A 21,989-nucleotide genomic window follows, 5' to 3' on the forward strand; every position below is an offset into this window, starting at 1 on the left:
ATAAAAAAAAAGGAAAAAAGAAAAAGAAAGCTAGACAGCTATGCTAAAGAGTACAAGCAAAAATTTCTTGGATCCCAAGGTATGCCAACTCTTTGGAAGATTCCCTTGCTCGTGAAGGGGTAAGTGGACAGCAACTATGGCGGATGAATACTCTTTGGGTTAATATTATCCTATGTATGGCGTTCTTACCACTAGTTTGTGTTTCTTCTCAAAGTTGTTAAATTACCTCATCTATAAAAAGAGTTATTGAATTACCTCCTAGAAAGGTGCACTAACTCGTAGTGGTAAATTACCTCTTCCAGGATGTGAGAATGCACATTCTGGCCAAGAATGCCAACAACAGGGAGCTTGATCGTTTCGCTTCAAAATGTGATGCTAAAAGCTTCTTCAAATTCTGAAAATGACTCCCAATTCCTTGTAATAACAATGCCATCCACATAAATTATCAGGGTAGACATACTTTTACTCTTTAACAGGCAATATGCGATTAGATGGGCATTGTCTAAGTCCTACTTGCTGAACAACTTATTGATCTTGTTGAACCATGCCTTTGGGGGTTGTTTTTGCTCGTACAAAGGATTTCTTTTAGCAACATAAATTTCCATCATTACCTGGAGGTTGAAATCCCAGTGACTATATTATGTATATTTCTTCTTTAAGTCACCATTCAAGAGGGCATTATTGATGTTTAACTAATGGAGTGGCCATATAAAAATTGCTACTAAGGATAGAAGAACCATTATAAAGTTTATCTTGGCTACATGAGCAAATATTTCAGTATAGTCAACCTTGTATATTTGAATAAATCCCTTTTTTACCAGCCTAACCTTGTATCTCTCCATCGATCCATTAACTCGATTTTTTATAAAAAATACGCACTTGCATCCTACTGCCTATTTCCCGCGAAGAAGGTCAATTAGCTCCTACATGTGATTTTTATGTAGATCAGTAATCTCTTCCATCATGTCTTTGTTTCAAATCCAATATTTTAAATGTCTCTATAACACTTTTAGGAATAGAAATACTATAAATACCAAAAACATAAGCTTGATAAGAAGAATAGGAGGATTAAGATCATTAGTAGTAAGGTCAGAGCCTGAGCTGTAGCTCTTATAATAGGTGCTAAGTCTGGCCCAGCCCATGATCATCCCTATCCCTCAATCTTATTATATGGATCCTTGCCACTAACTCAATCCAACTCAACCACAATGTCATCAACTGGCCTTTTTTTCTATTTTTACTTTGTTTCTTTTTGTAAGTAACATGGGATTTTATTAAATAAACATGGTATGTACAAAGTTTTCATACACCCCTTGGAGAGGATACTTTCTACTACCTATCCCAGTCCATACTTTTCACTTCACAATTGATCCCTAGTGACCCCTTGCTTGGCTAATGCCTTAACCATACCATTTTCCAATCTTTGTACCCATTTGATTTTTATTTGCTTGTTCCTTGTCAGCCATTTAATCTTCCTTAGTTCATTTTTATTGGACCATACTGCTTTCTCACTGGTCATCAGCCTTCCAATCACCACATTAGATCACCTTCAATTTCAGGTTCTTGTCTCTTCTCCATTGCATTCCTTGGAGAACATCAAGGAGTTCAGCCCTTGTGGAGTCCCCAACTCCAATTGGGCCTGAAAACATCATCAATAGGCATTGTTCTCTACTTGGACTTATGATGGTCCTATGCCCCAATTATGGAATAATCTCTCTATCATCAATAGTGCAAGATGAGATAAGCCACCCCTCAATTTGAGAATTTCCACTAGCGTCTGGATGCTTCAAAAGTTTCAGTATCATTTTCTGTCCTGCTTCCCTCAACTTTTACTTTGAGTTCTGCTTCCCTCGACATATACTTCTGAGTTCTGATGAATTTTCAACAATAGATTTGTCTCATCTAAAAGTGACCTATCAGCTACTTTGCAGAACAATCTTATCCTACCCTTTATTTTATACATCATAAAGTTCATGTGATTCTTGTAAGATCAGCTCCTCAAAGGCTGTCTTTCACAAAAACTTCTAACTTGTATCAACTTCTGACTTTTAGTAGACTTAATTCTTTGTGAGGCATCGACATTTTCGTCCCTCTGGTTCCAATGGTTGTCTTATCCTTCATACCTGAAGTTAGCTGCTTAAGAAGCTATTTAACCATCCGTTGTCTCGTGTGCTAGGTTTATTTTGGTGTCAGGGGAAAGGTTTATTAGACACAGATTGAGGGTAGGGGTGCAAGTTGGGCTGAGTTAGGTCAGGTCGAGGTCAACTCTAACGCATCCCAAGTTGTTGAACCACCAAAACTAACCCAACTTGACTTTTTTTGGGTTGGGATGGGATTGGGTTGGCCCAGTTTCTTCCCTTAGTTTTGCTGAAATGTTCTTATGCTTAAGATTAACGGATCAGGGTTTACTGGTTTTGTCATTATTATATGTACAAGGACAAAGCTATAGTGCTTTACACATTTACATATATTCATGGAGGCATAGTTGTATGCATGCATGCATTCGTACACACATATTTACATAATATTTATACATACAAATATGACTGGCTTCAGGTTGGATCAGGTTGCCTAAGGCTTCAACCCTAAACCAACCCAAAGTTAGTCAGATACATATTTTTCGACCCTAACCTGATCTTCAAACCAACCCAACCCAACCCAACCCAACCTGACTGTTTTGGGTTGGGTTGAAGCTAACCCAGCCCATGTTGCTTCCCTAGTTAAGGGGAACTGATTATATCCTGCACAGATGAGAGCCTGAGAGGATACTTAAATACATGCTAACTTAGCTGTGCCAATTGTCAATGGCATATCATGATAATAGCTAAATATTATCCTCTGCATCTCAACACCATAAGTTCGTTGTTTTTTGTGACGGCTAATTACATGCCAATATTCATGACATTTGCACTGGAGAAATTTTAGTTTGTTCATTTTTTTTAAAAGATCTGCATCTCTAATTTAATAAGAGGAGAAATAATTTAGACTCAAAATGTTATTTTTCTTAATCAAAACAAGAATAAAAGCCATTACCCAATGCAGGTCCTAGGTAGCTATCTGGGGTCTTAGGAGGGGTGGACTTGATACATACCTAACCTTTGGCTTTTTTGTTTTTTTTTTTTTTTTTTTTTTTTGGGGGGGGGGGGGCACAAAATGGCCGCCCCCAGACTTGAACATGCATACTGTGTGCTTGTCAGTCCCCGATTTTACCATTACACCAAGCAATGTATAAAGAAAATGGAGTATAGAAAGATAAAACTCAACCAAATTGTGCATTATATGAGATGTATCAGTCTAAACTGTCCTCTCCCCTCGTTAGCATTAGTTTGTTTTGCTTGGTTTCTGCTTCATTTTGTCACCTATCTGACTGTCTTTTTTTCCCTTGAGATAAGAACTTGGAAATTTAGGGAATTGAGATATAATAATGCTCACAATGCTAATGTTCTTTTAATAATTTAAAGCTGATGATAAGTAATTGCTGACCTTTTCCGTATGTTGTCACAGTGAGTTTGCAGATCCTACTGTTGCAGAAGCAACCCTTGGTTTTCTAAATATGAACAAGAGAAAACTCCTAAATTCTTTTCCGACCTTGCTCCCGCAGGTATGGTTATTTTGCATGAATGCAAGGGAATATTTTAGTGCCAAACAAGAGTTTCAACTGAACTGAAAAAAGCCTTATTCTAACATGTACATCGTGAGAAGTTAGGAGAATAGTTGATGATACAATGGGGAAAGGAAAGCTGTATACCATATGTCCATGCACTTATGCAGTAACCAGTATGTATATGTGTGACTTATCCTATCTCTGTGGATGTTGAAAGCGTGATGAGGAGATTGTAACTGAGGATTCTAGATTAAGGGTCCGTTTGGTTCACAGCCGGAATTAGAATCGAAATCCTTTGGAATCGGAATCGGAATGGTCCATTCCCATAGTTTGTTTGGATGGGAATTGAAATCAGCAGGAATGAGATTTCATTCCCAATGGAGGGGCAGGGAATGGCCATTCCCTCAAATGGGGGAATGCAATTCCAGCAGGAATGGGAATGGGATTCCAATTCCGCCCAACCAAACAGTTGGAACCGGAATAGCCCATTCCGATTCCGATTCCAGACCCCTATTCCTGCGAACCATACGGGGCCTAAATATGTTTCCTATGGGTCACCATGGTTTTGTGTTGGAGTTGCATATCCTCTAATCAAATAATTGATTAAAACTGATTGATAGAGTAAGACAAAAAGCATTTATGTTTCTAATTCTGTATCACTCTTAATTTTTTTTGATAAGCTTTATGCATGTTGGTCCTTTCCTGAACTTCCATCATTTATTTACAGTTCTTTCCACTGTTGCTAAAGCTGATAGCATGGAATGGAAAGAGGTAGCTTCTTCTTTGTTGGTTCTTATTCATTAGTATATATAATATCATAACCTGATTGTGGTCACTTCATGCGTTCTTTATCCATTGATTGTTTGCATTATCATGCAATCATGAGCAATTGGATTTTGTGTAGCATATTGTATGCACCATTAATACCTCATCTGGTTCCTCAAATTGAGAAGACTCTTTTCTCCACCACTGCTAATGGGGTTTCTGTCGTTTAGATTTTATTGGTCAACTGGTATTTTTATTGATGCTCTCAGAATATATAGTACAGATTTAGAAAAAAAAAATTTTATAATACATTCATGTATTACTTCGATCCAGCCCATCACTGCTCCCTCCACTCCCAAAAGAGCTCCACAACCACAGGGTCAAAAGCATAAACATTTTCTTGACACATTGTAAATTCGTAATTTTTCTAGTAACACCCTCTTGGGCTAATGAGTCAACAAGGAAGTTGCTGAAGAGAATCCATTCGAGTTTTGTCTGTACTGTATGAGCCAATTGCCTTGCTTGTCCTAGTCTTTCCCATTTCAGCCAGCAGATTGTGGTCCTGGAGTCCCTTTCAACAATCAAAATCTGAAACCTACTGAATTAGCCATCTCAAGTCCCTGAAGTGCAACTTGTTCTGCTCTTAGAGTTTACAGTTCCAATTGGTCCAAGGATACCAATAAAACATCTCCAATATTGTATTCTAAAGGTGCTACCTATACCTGAATCACCAGGTGCAGCCATCAAAATTCATTTTTATTCTTCCTTGAGGGAAATTCCTAACTATGTCACTTCTACCTCTACTTCTAGTGACCTGACATAGTTGCCACCACAGACCATCTTCTGAGAATATCATCTGTAGAGAAGCATGAGAATTCCTCCCTTGATAATTCTGATTTCAATCTAGCTAATTATTGATTCTTTAGACTGATACTTGTTTTGGAAGATCCTACCATTCTGTTATTTATTTATTTATTTTTGCACAGAAATCTTGTTTGGGTCTCAAAAACATGCAATCAAACTCAATTGGTTACAAGCTATGCCTTGAAACAATTCAAAAATAGTATTTCAACAATAGATGGCAATTCATATGGGTTACTGTTGAATAATTATCAAAGGAGATTATGGATTTATTGGATCCAGGATGTAGGGCTGTACACAGGTTGGTTTGGTTCAGTTTCATGTACTTGGACCAACCGAACTGACCCTATCGGGTTATCTATTTAACCAACCAAAATCGACTGAGAAGTTTGTAAAACCGCAAAATCATTTTTGAATGTTTTTTCTCGGTTCAGTCAGTTTAATTGGTTAAACAAAATGGAGATTCAGGAATCAATACTGCCACTGTGTCAGCTTAATAGCCAGTGGGACCCAATGTGATTATGGCATGCTTGGGGAGATAGGACAGTTTTATTAGTCAAACTGTCAAAGTTCATTTGTTATAACATAAAGGTTTGGTGGGACCCACTATCATAATTGGCATTGGGAAACCCATGCCAAATTGCCAACGCATAAAGGGGATTGAGTGGGAAGCTTTGTCAACTTATTTATTGTTAGCTGACAGTAAGACCCAGTGGAAGCCAGTGTAATATTGTGAAATGAACTGCTGTTATATCCCACCAATATTTGATGTATTTAAACTACGGTTTGATTTTGGTTTACAACATAATAAACCTCAACCAAACTGAAGAATTGGGTTTTGCATTTTTCAAACCGAGACCAATTGATTTTTCTTGAAAACCAACCATCTCAGGTCAAGTCGGTTTGGTTTGTTGGTTTATAACATTTTCTGAACAGCCCTACCAGGATGTAGCCTGCCAGGACACTTCATCTTGTAAAAAAAAAAATATTCCTTCTCTTGATATTTTCTGATGCTTTCTTGAATCCGTTATAGCTTATCACGGTGTGATTTTTATCCTGATGTCAGACCTTTATAATTTCATGATTATTGTGATAAATTGCAGCGGGGGGGGGGGTCAGTTACCTGATGATTGTTTTTGAGTCATTGTACTTTTAAGCTTTCTGTACTAGTATTCCACTGTTTATTACTTAATAAAATGCTTTTAGTCTTGTTATTCATCAATATGTATGTCTTATGTATGTCCTATTTAAACTCTCTAATGGAATTCTTCAAGGGCCAAAACTGATTCTGATTCATTTCTTATTTCCTTTTATCTGTGCAGATTGGAAAAACCATTTATGAAGGTTTTTCCAGGAATGATGTCTCCTGGATCATTTCTTCCACTTTTTCCATCAATAATTGACTTGCCAAGTGAGTTTCCTTTGATTAATTTTCTTCTCCATGTAATTATTTATTTCCATATTTCCTTAAATGATGCCATGATCTGCTGAACATCTATGGAAGCTTTGCCCTTGCTTTTCTGGCTGTGGCCCATATGTGTCTTGCCCCCTCTCTATCTCTTATCAATGCTTCACTATCATTTTCTATTTGTATTTTGATACTGATTCTCTTTCTTTTCTTTATTTTTCCCTATATATATGAGCTAATTATCTATTTGGTTGTTTTGACCTAAATCATTCATTTTTTAGTCCCCAGAAAAGGGATTAGTGGACTTGGTTGACATATATTGGGTTTTGTTCTTCTGACTCACAAACCCACCCTCATTGTCAATATTCAATGTGGATCACCATCTCGTGATTGCCCCTTAGTTATGTATTTCGGGACTTCATAACTTTGAATCGCATCACTAATCAATTATTTGACTAAGCTAACCAAATCCCTCAGATAGGAGGGAATTTCCTTAAAACATATGGCTAGTCTCTCGCTCAGAAAATGAAAAATAAATTTTAATTCAAAAATAAAATATATGCAGAGTGAAGTGGGCCCCACTCTATCTTTCAAATTGTGTTGTTTCCTTCTTCAACTTAAAAAGTTAACTCATATCCTTTAATAACAAATCAAATTCTATCTTCAACTTAAAAGTGGGCCCCGCTCTATCGTTGTTGCATTGGTGTAGGTCCGTCCCATTCCTCTAGATAAAGTAGTTTTTTCTTTTTTTTTTTTGGGGGTGGGGTGGGGGAGGTAAGGTATTGTATTAAATATAATCAATAAAAGAAGATACAACTATACTCATGTACACCCCGGGATCTGTTAAATGTTTCTGTTAAGAAAGAATTAACATTGAAAAGCAAAGTATTCCCTGTCAATAAAGTTATTATAATCCACTCCTTTGAAATGCCTGTGTACAAAAATCCAGGAGCATAACTTTCCTTTTTTTAGCACCTCTTGATCATTTGATACTGTATTATCAAATGCCTGAGCATTTCTTTCCTGCCAAACACAGAAAAACACCACCAGCAGGATTAATCTCCACAGTACCTTCACCCTCTTGCTCATCCCTCTTGAATGCCAGCACCTTAGAAAGGATAAAATGGAGTGAGGAAAACATCCTACCCACCCAAAGGTTGCAAGAACTAAAGTCCAAAGCCTTGAAGATTAGCAGATTCTACCTCCCAAAAACAAAAGGCACACTCTACCCCTGCTAAGCAGCTTATCCCGAGTGAGACACTTCTCTAAGGCTGCAGACCATACAAAGAATTTTACTTTGGATCGGGCAGCAGATTTCCACATGTTACTGGCCCCTCATTACCTTGGATCAACATGGAATAAAAGGATTTAATAGAATATACACCACTTCTTTCCCATCTTCACCTCCTACAATCTGCTTAGCCCACCTGAGGAGAGACCTGCTGAATAGTCAGCAAAAGTTCCTTTATTTCATCCAGTTCCCAATCATTTAGATAAAGTAGGTTATTTAATTATAATCAAAACTAAAATAGTTTCCTAAGTCAAACGGAAAACTCAACCTAAATGTTTTCAAAGTTACTGCTTAGATAGGTCTCAAATAAAATACGAATGACACATTTTTCTCTGTACTGAGTATGGGGTCATTCACTAGTTAATTATGTATTGGAGCCAACCTTTCCTATGTTGGCTATAGGTCATTTGTGGGGTGCTAAGGGATAAGCCCGGGATTCTTTATTTATGTTCTCTTGGTCTGTATCTTACTACCTTATGCCCTGTGATATTATATTATACAACATTTTTTTGATTATTAATAAATTCCACTGATGTTTGTACTGGTAAAAATACCCCTCATCTCCCCAAAGGTTAGATGGACTGGATGGGTGAACTTTTTGAATTATGAGTTGCTGGCTCCAGTTGTAGATGTTTGGTTCAGTTTTTTTTTTTTTTTTACCCAGATATTTACAAAGAAAAGGCATGAGGATCCTCTAGGGAATCTCTTTTCCTCGGGCCTCTTTTGCCAGAATTTCTCAAATTTCAATTAGGGGCTCCCAATCCATTTCTTTGGTCTTCGAAATTTATGCCCCATTTTAGACAGTTGATCTGCCATATGTGTGTAACCTTAATTTCTTCAAACCGTGTCATTAATGTATTTAACTTTTTCACCATTTCATCCAATCTTCTATCTTGTGCCTTTTCTTTGTTGATGGCTTCAATTGGGACTTTTTGAGTTTCCTTGAAGATGAATCTCTGAATCTTTAGATCCATAGCAAGTTGCACTCTAACCATGGCTGTCCATCCTTCTGACACATATACCAAACATGACCTAATATGTTGTGCTTGAACTACTATGACTTTACCCTTGTGATCTCTGATTATCATTTTGTCTGTTGCTTTCCTCATACATCTCCTTCTTAGTTTGTGTTACTTGTTATATGTCCTGGTTCCTCATTGTTGAACACTTTCTTTTTTATTTTTATTAGCAACAGGAAAGAATTTAGTGGGAGAGGGGAAAGAAGAAAGATTCTGCTGTAAGGTGGAGTCTTTTGGGAAGGGATTTTTTGAAAGAAGTGTTCAATGAAAATCATCAGCTGGAATGTGAGAGGATTGGGAAGTGAAAGAAAGAGAAGGGCTATTAAAGACTTACTAAGAAGAGAGAAACCAGACATAGTGTTGATACAGGAAACCAGGTTGGTAGAAATGGATAAAAGGTGGGTCAAAAGTGTATGGAGATCAAGAGGAGTTTGTTGGACCTTGGCCCCTTCTTGGGGAGCCTCTGGAGGTCTAGTGACGTTATTGAGGGAGGGTGCTGTAGAATCAATGGAGGAGCTAATAGGGAGATTCTCTATGTCTTTAAAGGTCAGGAATGTGGGGGATGGATTTATGTGGGTTCTAACCAATGTCTATGGGCCAAACACTTATAGAGAGAGGAATGAGATGTGGGAAGAATTGTATGGAATATGAGGCTTGTGGGAGGGTCCTTGGTGTCTTGGCGGGGGGGGGGATTTCGATGTTATTAGGTTCTGTAATGAATCTAACAATCCCCAAAGAACAGTTACGACCAGCATGAGAAAGTTTAATGAATTTATTAGTAATTGTGGTCTAAAGGATTTACCTCTCTTACAAGCCAATTTTACTTGGTCTAATTTCCAAGAAAACCCCCTTTGTTTGAAATTAGATAGATTCCTCTTTAATGAAGAGTGGGAGAGTCATTGGAGGAACCTGATGGCTAGAGCCTTACCTAGAGTCACTTCTGATCACTGCCCTATCTAGTTAAGTCCTGAAGCAATAGCCTCTGGTCCACGTCCATTTAGATTTGAGAATATGTGGTTAACTCGGATTTTGTGCACCTGATTGGGGAGTGATGGAGAGATTATTTAAGAGGGGTGAAGTGGGAGGGAGTGAGATTCCACAAAAAGCTGAAAAGGTTGAGATCCAAAGTCAAGGAGTGGAATGGGGAACAATTTGGAAGAATAGAGGGGCAAAAAATTAATTTGATGTCTAGGATCGAGGAATTAGATTCCAAAGAAGCCCAAAGGATGATGAGTGAGCAAGAAAGGGTTATGAGAAGAAACTTAAAGAAGGATTTGGAAGAGGTCCTTCTGAGAGAGGAAATTTCTTGGAGGCAAAAGTCAAGACACAAATGGATTAAGGAAGTGGATGGGAACACAAAATTTTTCCATGTGTTGGCTAATGGGAGGAGAAGAAAAAATTTCGTGGCTAAGTTAAAGGTGAATGGGGAGGAAGTAACAAATCAAGATGAGATAGCAAGGTTGTTTATGGATCATTTCAAATCAATCTATAGGAAACCACAGAATAATAGGGCAACATTGGAAGATTTGGATTGAACTAGGATATTTGAAGAACAAGTAAACTGGTTAGAAAGGGATTTTAGTGAAGAAGAGATCAGATAGGCAGTGCTTTCAATGGATAGATCCAAAGCACCTGGTCTAGATGGCTTCACAATGGCTTTTTATTAGGATTGTTGGGATGTGGTTAAAGAAGATCTTGTTGGGGTGTTTCAGGAATTTGCAGATAAAAAAAAGGTAAGCCCCGGAGTTAATGCTACTTTCTTAGCCCTAATCCCAAAGAAGATAGATGCAAAGGACCCTAAGGATCATAGGCCGGTTAGTCTGGTGACAAGCATCTATAAAGTCTTGGATAAAGTGTTGTCTATGAGAATTTGAGTAGTACTACGATCCATCTTTAGTCAAGCACAAGGTGCTTTTGTGTAGGGAAGGCAAATAATAGATCAGATCTTAATAGTGAATGAGTGTGTGGAGGACATGAGAAAGTCGGGGAATCAAGGTTTTGCGTGTAAGCTAGACTTAGAGAAGGCTTATGATCTTGTGGATTGGAGTTTTTTACTAGAGGTCCTTGGGTGTTGTGGTTTTAGAGATAGATGGTGAAACTGGGTAAAGGGCTGTATCAACTCCTGCCATTATTTAGTTTTGGTTAATGGGGTGGTCAAAGACTTTTTCCCAGCTTGTAGAGGCCTTAGACAAGGTGACCCACTCTCCCCGTTTCTTTTCACCTTAGTTGCAGATGTTTTCAGTAGATTAATCTCTAAGGCAGATAGGGAAGAGGAAGTGAGTGGTTGGAGGATAGGAAGGAACAATGTCCGGGTAACCCATCTACAGTTTTCACCTTAGAGCATTGTTACAACACTTTGAGAAGGTTTCTAATTTGAAGATAAACCTGGATAAGAGTTGTGTGGTAGGTGTCAATATGAATGAGGGGATTATTCAGTCTGTGGCAGATTGTCTAGGTTGTCCCATTTTCTTCTTGGCCCTTGCAGTACCTAGGTCTCCCTCTAGGGGCTAACCCAAAAGAGAGTAGTTTTTGGACCCCAGTTTTGGAAAAGTTTGAGAAAATATTAGCTTCTTTGAAAAGAAATTATATCTCTATAGGGGGTAGAGTGACTTTATTGAGAGCCACCCTAGCAAACCTACCGGTCTATTTTTTATCCATTTTTAGGATTCCTAATAGGGAGGCTAAGAAGCTGGAGAGATTAATGAGAACTTTTCTTTGGGATCTAGGGGAGAAAAAGAAAGATCATCTAATCAACTGGGAAATAGTTTGTAGGAGCAAAGAGGAAGGTGGACTGGGGTTAGGAGGTTAACTCTCAAGAATAAAGCCCTCTTAGGAAAATGGCTGTGGAGGTGGCCTAGAGAAAGGGAGAGGTTGTGGCATGAAGTGATAGTTAGTATACATGGCAGACTGGAAATGGATGGGATGCAGGTGTATCACGTCAAGCAACGTTGGCATCTCCTTGGAAAGCAATCTAGAGTATCCTCCCTCAATTTCTCAACTTTGTCAGGTATGATGTCAATTCTGGTAACTCTGTTTTATTTTGGGAAGACACTTGGGTGGGTATTGTTGCTCTTAAGGACCAATTCCCGTCTCTTTATTCTATTTCCCTTTACAAGAAGAAATCTATCTCTCATTTTCTCCCATCTCCTAATTCACCCTCATCCTTAAGTTGGGATTTTGGCTTTCGGAGAGGTTTGAGGGATGATGAACTTAACAGTGTTTCAGATCTGTTGTCTCTTCTTGGTAGTGTCTTTTTGGACCCTCTTAGTGTGGATGTGAGATTATGGTCCCCTCATCCAAAAGATTACTTCTCTTGTGCTTCCTTTTTTAAGTCCCTTTGCTCTTCCCTGAGACAGTGGTGTTTTCCAACCAAGGAGATTTGGTCTAGACTTGTTCCACCTAAAATTGTTATTTTCTGCTGGGAGGTGTTTTATAGAAAGATTAATACCTTGGATTTCTTGCAGAAGAAAAGGCCTTTCATGTGCTTTTCCCCTAACTAGTGTGTACTTTGTAGGGCTAGTGGTGAGGATTGTTCCCACTTACTTGTATCTTGTTCCTTTTCTAGTGCTATTTGGAGTTGGATTTTTTCTTTGTTTGGGTCTAGGTGGAATCTGTCCACAGACTGAAGTCAGCTGTTCGATTGTTTCTTTTTTTGTATGGCCTACAAAAAAAGGAAGATTGATGTGGAGATGTATTAGAGCAGCCGCTTTGTGGACAATTTGGGAAGAAAGGAATTCAAGGATATTCAAGGAAAAGGAAAGAAGCATTCAGGCTGTTGAGGATTGTATCTTGACCAGGGCCATTCATTGGTCGAGAACTATGGACTTCTTTCATACTTTTTCCTTTGATGATATTTGGAGAAATTGGATAGCGGTGGTTAACAGCCATACAAGGACAGGGAATCTGCAGTGTGGATCCCTCCGCCCGAAGGATGGGTAAGCTGAACTTTGATGGCAGCAGCCAAGGAAACCCAGGCCCATCGGGGATAAGAGGGGTGCTTAGAGATACGAAGAGCAACATCTTGCCCTTGTTTTCAGGCCCTGTGCGAATAGGAGACTCTAATGGAGCTGAGATTTTAGTGGCAGTACAAGGTATTCAGATTGCAGAACAATTAGGAGTTCAGCACTTGGTAGTTGAAGGAGACTGTCAGATTGTTGTGGGATGGCTGACAGGCCCAGCTTCAGCCATGTGGCGACACAGAGACTTATTGAGGGAAGTCAACTGGCTTACAAGAAACATGACTGTTACCTCTCTTTGGGTGAGAAGATCAGCAAATACCTTAGTGGATGGGTTAGCTAAGCAGGGGGCTTCAAGGGAACATTTATTTTGGGCTGCTTAATAATTTTATTTCTGGCTATTTCTGTTTTTAATTTGATGTAATACTTTTTTGAAGAGGTAACAGCTCGTGCCTCTTTTTGGATTTCCTGTATTGCCTTATTTTTTCTGAATTAAAAAATTATCTTCATTCATAAAAAAAATTTTTCATTAATTAAAATAACGAGTGTACAATAAAGCTAGGAAGTTCCCCAGCCACCTTTTTTTAGTTTTACAAATCCGTCCCAATTACAAATCAGCCCAAAACGTATGAGATTATTTTATTGGGATTGTTCTCTCCTCTGCTTCACTTTAGCATCTGCATGTATCCATCCACTACTTCTGCATTCAGATTTCTTTGTATGCAACTCCCTCCACAATTCTTGAATTCTTGAGCATTTGATATACAGATGTTTTCAGGAGCATTCTGATCGCATAGCTAGCAGCCTGCTTCAAGAATTACCACAATTGGTTGTAGCCGTACAGCTGTTGGTAACCTGTTCCTTTGGATCTACCATAAGTGAACTTGTATCCTTGGTGGACAGGCAAGCAGTTCCTCGTTAAAGATAAAGGCGCAAATGAGCTGGGTACCACGACCTGAAGGTTTTATGAAGTTAAATTTTGATGGTAGCAGTCAGGGCAATCCAGGTCATTCCAGGATGGGGGGAGTTATAAGGAATGAAAGTGGCTCTGTAACTCTGTTATATTCAGGTCCATTAGGTGAGGGGTTAGGGCAGAACTGCTTGCTGCCCTTCAAGGGGTAGAGTTTGCTGTACAGCTAGGAGTGGAACAGCTAGTAATAGGAGACTCCAAGGTGGTTGTGGGGTGGTTACAGAACCCAGAGACAGTAGTTTGGCATTTCAAGAATGAACTTAAAAAATTTAAGTGTTTGACAAGGAATTTGAATGTTAGAATATAATGGGTGGGGAGATCTGCTAATGCTATGGCTGATTGCTTAGCCAAGCAAGGGGCAACTAGGGAACAGTTATATTGGGCACAGTTGTAATCTATTTTAGTTTTTGATGGGTTGGAGAGGCTGCAGCTCATACCTCTCCAAGTATCTTTTGTAATTGTTATCTGTTTCTATCCTTTTCCCTAATAAAATTTCTCATTTATAAAAAAAAAATTCCACTTGATAGGTTTATCTGCTTGCCATCTTTGCAGTACCACAAGATAGGTTTATCTGCTTCCCCATTTAGAGACATGGGCATGGCATGGATTTGATCAATAATATTACTTGATAGTATTCCAGGCAGGTCATCCAGCTTCCAATAATACCTTGGCACTTGATTCCTGTCTAGTATTCTGTTTAGTTTTAAATGTTGATAATTGATCATTATCTATTTGAGATTGTTTGATGAAAAAATTCTTTCCAAGGGGTTGATAACTTGATATATTGGTGTTCACACCTTGGAAATTACTTAGGCACATGAAGCTATTCTTAGGCTGATGAAGTTGAATCACTTTGATTGTTAAAGTGATGCTCTTTTACAAATAATGAAATGCCTAATTATTAATTTAGGGTAAGTGATGAGATTTACTTGACTTCATGCTATATGTTGTTTTGACATATTTTCCTTGTATAACCAGTTCTGGTAGTGGCATTGGAAAAGGTGGAACGGAGTTCAGGGTCATTAATTGGGAGTAGCATAGCCTCAATTCAGAAGAGTACGGCTCCTGAGGTTAACTTTAGAACTTCTGAAGCATTTATCCAAGGTTGAAATTTCATACTTACTGTTGGATTAATGATGCTTTTCTTTTGTGTTATTTTGCAGATGCTACTTGCACTCATGGATGAAGCTTATACTGGTTCGACCATTGAAGACAGAGGGGGTGACTCTGAATCTGATGATAACAATACTATAGATGTTGCAGATTCTGTATTTCTTGACCTCCTTAAGGATGAGAACGATGGGCTTGCTGTATGATCCCATCCATGTCCATATGCATATGCTATATTTCAAACAATGATACAAACAGAGATTTTGGAAATAATAATGATTTATGGTATATTTTGGAGATATTTGTTTTCAGTCCCTTCTGAAGCCAGATGCATCTTGATTCTTGATTGTTCCATGAAATTATAGAAACATCCTTAATTTTTGTAGAACTTGATTGATTTGATAGGCATACTTGCTCCTTACTGTAAACATTTTCTGGACATCTTTTTTACATATATTCCAATGTAATTTGGCCTATTCTGAACCAATCAAATGATATGACTATTTTATTCTCAATTCAGGCCTTGTGAACTGTTGCTACCTGCATTTATGTTTGGTCCCATTGTTTTAAGCATTTCTATATACTATTGCATTGTACAGACATCCCAGTTCAGTTTTGTGAGTGCATAAATCTTTTGTATTATTCATTGCACATTTATCTCCCTTGTTCTATAAGATAAATATTGCCTGTATAAAAGTCATTATTTTCTTTACCAATCAATCATGTGCTTAATGTTTGATTTATTCCTCTTAGGAGTTTTGTCCAGTATTTCCCTTTTAGATTTGAATCAGATACTAGATCCATTTTGCACTACAGTGTATACTAGATTCAATGAGGATAACATCCGTCCTTTTAACTGCCAGTTGAAATGAGTAATTTATGGTCTAGCTAATGTTGTATTTCAGGAGCGCCAATGGACTTCTCCTGGGATGGCTGCAGCATTGCAAGCTGCAATCAACACACCTCAGTCTGAGAGGCTAAAACAAGCATTGAGCATGGCAACACAGCTGCTTGACATGTATTTTGCTGTAGCTTTGCGAGATGTCAATAATTGTATGTTGGTTACTCGATTTTCATTTGTGGATGTCTGATAGCAGTTCTTTGTTGTAAGATCTTCTTAATTTGCATGGTGCCTTTTTGTCCAAATAACTTAAATAAGAATTCTTACATGTATGTGAACTGCTGTTGCAGCACTTATCTGTGCGCTAATTCCACTGCTTATGTCGAGAAATGCAACGATATTTCCTGACAAGATTTTCTCATATGAGGTGTGTGGTAATCTTTATGTGAAATCAATGTCTAACGAGTGTTCTACAGAAGCTCTTGTCCTTGGCATTGCCAATTTTGTTTCAATTTATAACATAAGTGCACATATAGAATAAACAACTTGTAACTACCTGCAAGTAAATCTTGCCAGAGATTGGACATGTGATTAAAAGGCACCTTAGGATGTATAGTTTGAAAGAAAATTACTTTGTTCTTTTCTCCTTGTATAATATATACATATGATAGTGTGCTACCATTTACTAGTATTTTGCATGACTTTGTAATGTTGATAGCTATACAATTTTTTCCCTTTTTTGATTGGTGGATGCCTATGCGGGTTTACCTTATAGACACCAACAAATGAAAAATTAAATATTTATAGATGCAGTGATTTTTTTTCCTGTCATTCTAACTCAACCTTCTGTTTAATAGCATAGAAGTGCTGATTTATGTGTGTACCTTAGTTTTTATAGTTTTAATACAATAAGATATGCCCTGTATCAGGCATATTGTAGCGTATCTTTGGGTCCCCAGTACACCTGTTTACAGCTGTTTTCAGGAACCCATTTCTTTATTAGATAATATATATATAAAAACATGTTTACTACTAAAATTTGAGAAGAAAACTAAAAAAATAAAAGGAGTATGGTTTAAAGTACCGATACACCTCTGCCGATACACAAAGGTGTATCGATACTTTGAACCATGGTTTTAATGGCATTTAAGTACTTGTAATTTACTATCCTTTTAACTTGTCTTGGGTGCAAGGAAGTTATTATTTTTGAGATGGAGAAATCTGAATCTTAGCCTAGAAGTTCAGTGTAGTGATCTTCTAGGCATTAATACATCACAATTGTTATTTTTTCTGATAAAAGAAAATGTATTGTATTACTATATGACAAATATCAAGTGAGATCACAAAAGATAAACTCACATCTTCTATACACAAGAGACTGTACACCCACAATAATGACTCATCACCAAAAAAAATACTAGATGAGATGAGTCTAGCCTTTTAATTTTATATAATCTTCAATTTTTATGATTCTTTGGATTTTATTTCTATCACATCTGTGTGATTTGCTGTTGGATTCTGATTATTCTTTGATGCTTCTCATAATAAATCAATGATCTTGTGAGGCTTGAGTACTTGATGAAGCTAAACTTCTAAGAAGTTGTAAGTATTTGTTGCAGATCCGGAGGAGGCTTTTAGAATTCATGCTAGCTTCATTTCAACGTTCTCCAGATTTCATTGCACTATTAAAGGTATTCTGTTATTAAAATCTAGTTTATGTATTAAAGAAATTGCTTTGTTCATTATTTACAATTTTACACAGGAATAATAATCATGATGTCATATTGGATGATTGGATATTTGTCCAAAGTATCAGAAAGAAGTTGTTTCCTTCTTTGGACATTTAGTTCAGTTTTATTCTAATCATGAGAGTTTAAAATAGTATAGCTGAAAATCTAAAATATAATCTATCTCAATCCTTTTATTATATCAAAGATTGCAATTATTTCCAGGGGTCCATTTATCAAAAAAAAAAAAAAAAAAAAAACAAAAAAATCCAGGGGTCCATGTAATGATGAGAAGACCAGACCCTGGATTTTATCAGTTATGTTGTTTTGGGTTTTCTGGGTACTGTAGAAGTGAAGATGGTCTTCTTAAATGGGGCATATAACCTTTCTCATCTCAGGCTTATAAATAGTGCTTGTCCTCGGGTATAAGCTTGGCTCTGCCTTGACTGATCTTGGCCAGAACGGATGATGATGTGGGATGCCAAGAAGAGAAGAACATTGAGCTTGCTTGGATGATTTCATCCTGTCTGGTTACATTTTATTAGTTAGAGGGGCCTCTCCTGGCTGTTTGGTGTTTACCTAGGGTCTGTTAATTACATCGATTTGTTGAGAGTGTAAGGGCATTTATGTCCTTCATGTTTTTGTATTTGGGCACCTATTCAAGGGCCCCTTTGTAATTTTCTTCAATAAATTAAGTGAAAAGATTTTAGGGTGTGAACAGTAACTCACCTGAGTCTCTCAAAAAAACCTCTTCTTCTTCTTCTCTCTGAATATCAGAGCATCGTAAGATCAAGGAGGGCATCAGCCACTGGTTGTGACTCACAGACAAACTTGCTAACGTCAGCACGCCACCGCCTGACATCAGCAGTCCATACAGTCACTGGTGTTCATATGTGCTTTTGATGCCCGTTGATGTGCCTTGTTTTTAGAGGAATTTTGATATAGCTTTCATGGAGGTTTGGAGCTGTTTTATATTTTTCTTGGATTTTTTGGATGAAAATTGGTGAAAAATCCAGATCTGGAGTTTAGGGCTTGCGTGCTCACATGGTGGGTTGGTTGATGCTAAATCCTCTTGCATTTGAATTGTGGTAAATTTCTGAGACTGCAGGAAGTAGTCTCAGATTTTTTTGGAGCCCTAAAACATTTTTGGGAAATTTTTTTCTTCCACTATTTTGCTGCCAACACCTATTTTTTCTTGTTTTATTGTTGTAGCCCATGTTTAGCCTTGAGGGAAAGGTGTTTGGGTGTTCAACTAATGTTGGGATACTGTGGTGTTGGTGAGAAAGGTGTTTTAAAGGGGTGGTGATCGATGGACTCACACAAAGATGTTCGCATACCTACCTATGTCCTCCCGGGAGGTAACGACAATGCTAGAGGGCAGATTGCTACTGTAAAACTTGATGGAGCAAATTTTCTTGAATGGTCTCAATCATCTAAGCTTACAATTGGAGGAAGAGGTAAGCTTGGATTTATTACCGGTAAGGAAGCTAAGTCGAAGCCTAAAGATCCAAATGATTCCAAATGGGAGCAGGATAATCTACTGGTTATGTCATGGCTTGTATGCTCTATGCAGCCTCACATCGCCCGCAAGTCCGCAACTATATGTTCCTTCCAACAGTTAAGGACATTTGGGATAGGTTAACTGTAACTTATTCTCAAGCAAAGAACACTGCTAGAATCTATCAGTTGTGAAGAGAAGCATGTAATATGTGACAAGGGGAGAAATCGGTGGCATGTATTTCTCTTCCTTATAATCAGTTTGGGAAGAACTGGATCATTTAGAGGCTTTGGAGTGGAAGGATCCTGTTGATGCTGAAATTTCTACAGGTATATTTATCAAAAAAAAAAAAAAATCCAGGGGTCCATGTAATGATGAGAAGATCAGACCGTGGATTTTGTCAGTTTTATTTTTTTGGATTTTCTAGGTACTGTAGAAGGTGAAGATGGTCTTCTTAAATGGGGCATGTAACCTTTCTCATCTCAGGCTTATGAATAGTGCTTGTCCTCAGGTACAAGCTTGGCTCTGTGTTGATTGATCTTGGCCAGAACAGATGATGATGTGGGATGCCAAGTAGAGAAGAAAATTGAACTTGCTTGGCTGATTTCATCCCTTCTGGGTACATTTTATTAGTTGGAGGGGCTTCTCCTGGCTGTTTGTTGTTTACCTAGGGTCTGTCAATTACATTGATTCACAGTGTTGTGTTAGACTGGATTTTGATTTGAAAAACTCCTCTTAATGTAGATGAGGAAAATAAAAAAATGGAAAATATGATTGAGCATATACTTATGCATTTTATAGGATAAATTATTAATACCTTCCCTGGGGTTTCAGTAAAATACTTAATACTGTCGCTTGGGTTTACCTAATACCCACTTGGACCACAAAACTACAGGTCTGTCAATGGAAGAGACAATTAACGTGGAAATAGGTATTTTACCAGAGTGCCCTTTAACACCTTAATAATAAAATTATTAGTTTTGCTTCTAAAATATATATTTTGGAATTGGTAAAGGTACCTTCAATTATAAACACTAAATGGAGTTTTAACATCTCAACTTTTATATCATTTTAATATTTTCTTGGAACTGTTTTCAAGTTTTCATCCCATCTTAAGCTATGGGGAGAAAAGTTTGCCCCTCCAAAGAGGTATGGATTTTGTTAGTTTAATATACAAGAAGGTGCCAAAAGGGTAAAATGGACTTCTAAATATTTTTATATGTTACCTGAGCACTTTTAGTCACTAAAACTGAGGCATGTTATCCCTCCATTTTTCCCATTCTTTATTTATTCTCTTTTCTCATTTTTTTGGGGCAAGGTGCTGTTCTTTGAAAAAAGATGTGGTTGATGCATATAGACACATTTTATCTTGCAGGAGTACAATGTAATAGTAAATAATTGTGTTGGATTTTCCTGGGTAATGGTGCTTAGGTTTCTTTATTATAATACCAGTGTTTTAAATAGCATAAGAGTCTTATGCTTTGAGGCAAGACTCAAGGGAAATACCTTGATGGTCAACCTTGAGGCTCATGCCTGAAAGACTCATTCCTCACCTTGAGATGTCTCGTGCATTTGTATATATGCTGTCTAAAGCACACACACAAACACATCATCATCATCATCATCATTGTTTAAGCCTTGTCCCACCTATATGGAGATGGCTTTGTGAATCCTGTTTCGCCGTTCTGTTCTGTTGAGTGCCAATATCCATTGTTAAATTATGAATGCTTAATCATTTCTTACTACTTCAACCCGTGTCCTTTTTGTTCTGCCCCTAGCCCTTCTAGTCCCTTCAACTTGCAACAAATAAAAAAAAAATAACTTGCAACAGATTGCTTCTTCTTACAGGTGCTGTAGATGGTCTTCTATTCGTGTGACCAAACCATCTTGGTCTACTTTCTCTCACTTGATCACCTATTGGAGCTACTCCTAGGTTCCTTCAAATGACTTCATTCCTGGCCTTATTCCTTTCTCTAGCTTGTTTTTCCATTCATCCATCTCAGCATATTTAAAGACAAAATGTTTTACATTTTAAGCATTCTAACAGTAATATTAAATGGCCTATATAATTTTGGCCTAGATAATTTTATTGACTCTCTAAAGCTTTTGATGTTCTTATATTTATTATTTTTTTGTAATCAGGTTTTCATTTATGTACTCTTCCTATATGAAAATGTTCTCCTTTTGTGCATGTTTCCACACTTTTCTCATTTTATTAATGTTTTATTCCTAAAACAGTAGTAACTTGTGAGGCTTATGCCTCGTGCATTTGCTCCTTGCTTAATGCGTCCATGTTTTTAAGTGTTGTATGATATTTACATTGATGGTTCACATAAAATCCTTTGCAGAAGCCTATAATTGATAGACTGGGAGAAGCTTATGATAGCCCTGCAAAGGTAAGATTCTTACTGCAATTTTTCTTTTTTACACAAACTGGTGAATGGATTCTTTTGGATAATTAAACCAGTAAATGGATTTAATAGGCAATACACAGTATATGTCTATTGAATCTGTTTAAACAGTACTTGTTCCCATGAATATTTTCTTATGCAGACAGAGTTAGCATTACAACTTTGTTGGGCTATTAGCGAGCATGGAGGTGGTGGTGGTTCTCATAGAGATGCAGCTCGAGAGCTCTTTGAAAGCTTAGAATTGCTCTTGTATGAGAACCTTTCATCTAGGTTAGTATTAAACTAATCTATGCTCTATATAGTTTTCTTTATGGCATTGACCTCTCATAAGCTTTCAATTGTTTTCTTTTATTTGTTTTTGGAAGTCGTCTGGGTCTAAGCCAGGAGTCAGCTCTTAGTTCAAATAGTGCAACTTTCAGAAAATCATCACAGGCTAGGCTTTTGTGTTTCGTTATTACAGCAATTGCGAAGCTTGCTACATACCATCGTGAGTTATTACCAAGGGCACGTGTATCTCTCGCCAAGGTT

General features: G+C 37.6%; 1 protein-coding gene across 3 annotated transcripts in view; it reads left to right on the forward strand.

Annotated features, from left to right (window-relative positions):
• The window catches only part of LOC148875449 (AP-5 complex subunit zeta-1), a 68,182-nt gene that overhangs the window by 5,489 nt on the left and 40,704 nt on the right, over window positions 1-21,989 (forward strand). For all 3 annotated transcript variants that reach the window (XM_088965761.1, XM_088965760.1, XM_088965762.1), the window contains 11 exons: window positions 3,505-3,601; window positions 4,332-4,375; window positions 6,553-6,641; window positions 14,853-14,944; window positions 15,038-15,184; window positions 15,890-16,037; window positions 16,176-16,252; window positions 17,445-17,516; window positions 21,399-21,446; window positions 21,604-21,731; window positions 21,827-21,986. In XM_088965761.1, coding sequence (XP_088821887.1) covers window positions 3,505-3,601; window positions 4,332-4,375; window positions 6,553-6,641; window positions 14,853-14,944; window positions 15,038-15,184; window positions 15,890-16,037; window positions 16,176-16,252; window positions 17,445-17,516; window positions 21,399-21,446; window positions 21,604-21,731; window positions 21,827-21,986 — 1,102 coding nt within the window. The remainder of the gene's footprint in view (window positions 1-3,504; window positions 3,602-4,331; window positions 4,376-6,552; window positions 6,642-14,852; window positions 14,945-15,037; window positions 15,185-15,889; window positions 16,038-16,175; window positions 16,253-17,444; window positions 17,517-21,398; window positions 21,447-21,603; window positions 21,732-21,826; window positions 21,987-21,989) is intronic.

This window comes from Nelumbo lutea, chromosome 1 (genome assembly GCF_056320005.1).
Source record: "Nelumbo lutea isolate HS-2025 chromosome 1, American lotus-T2T, whole genome shotgun sequence".
NCBI lineage: Eukaryota > Viridiplantae > Streptophyta > Magnoliopsida > Proteales > Nelumbonaceae > Nelumbo > Nelumbo lutea.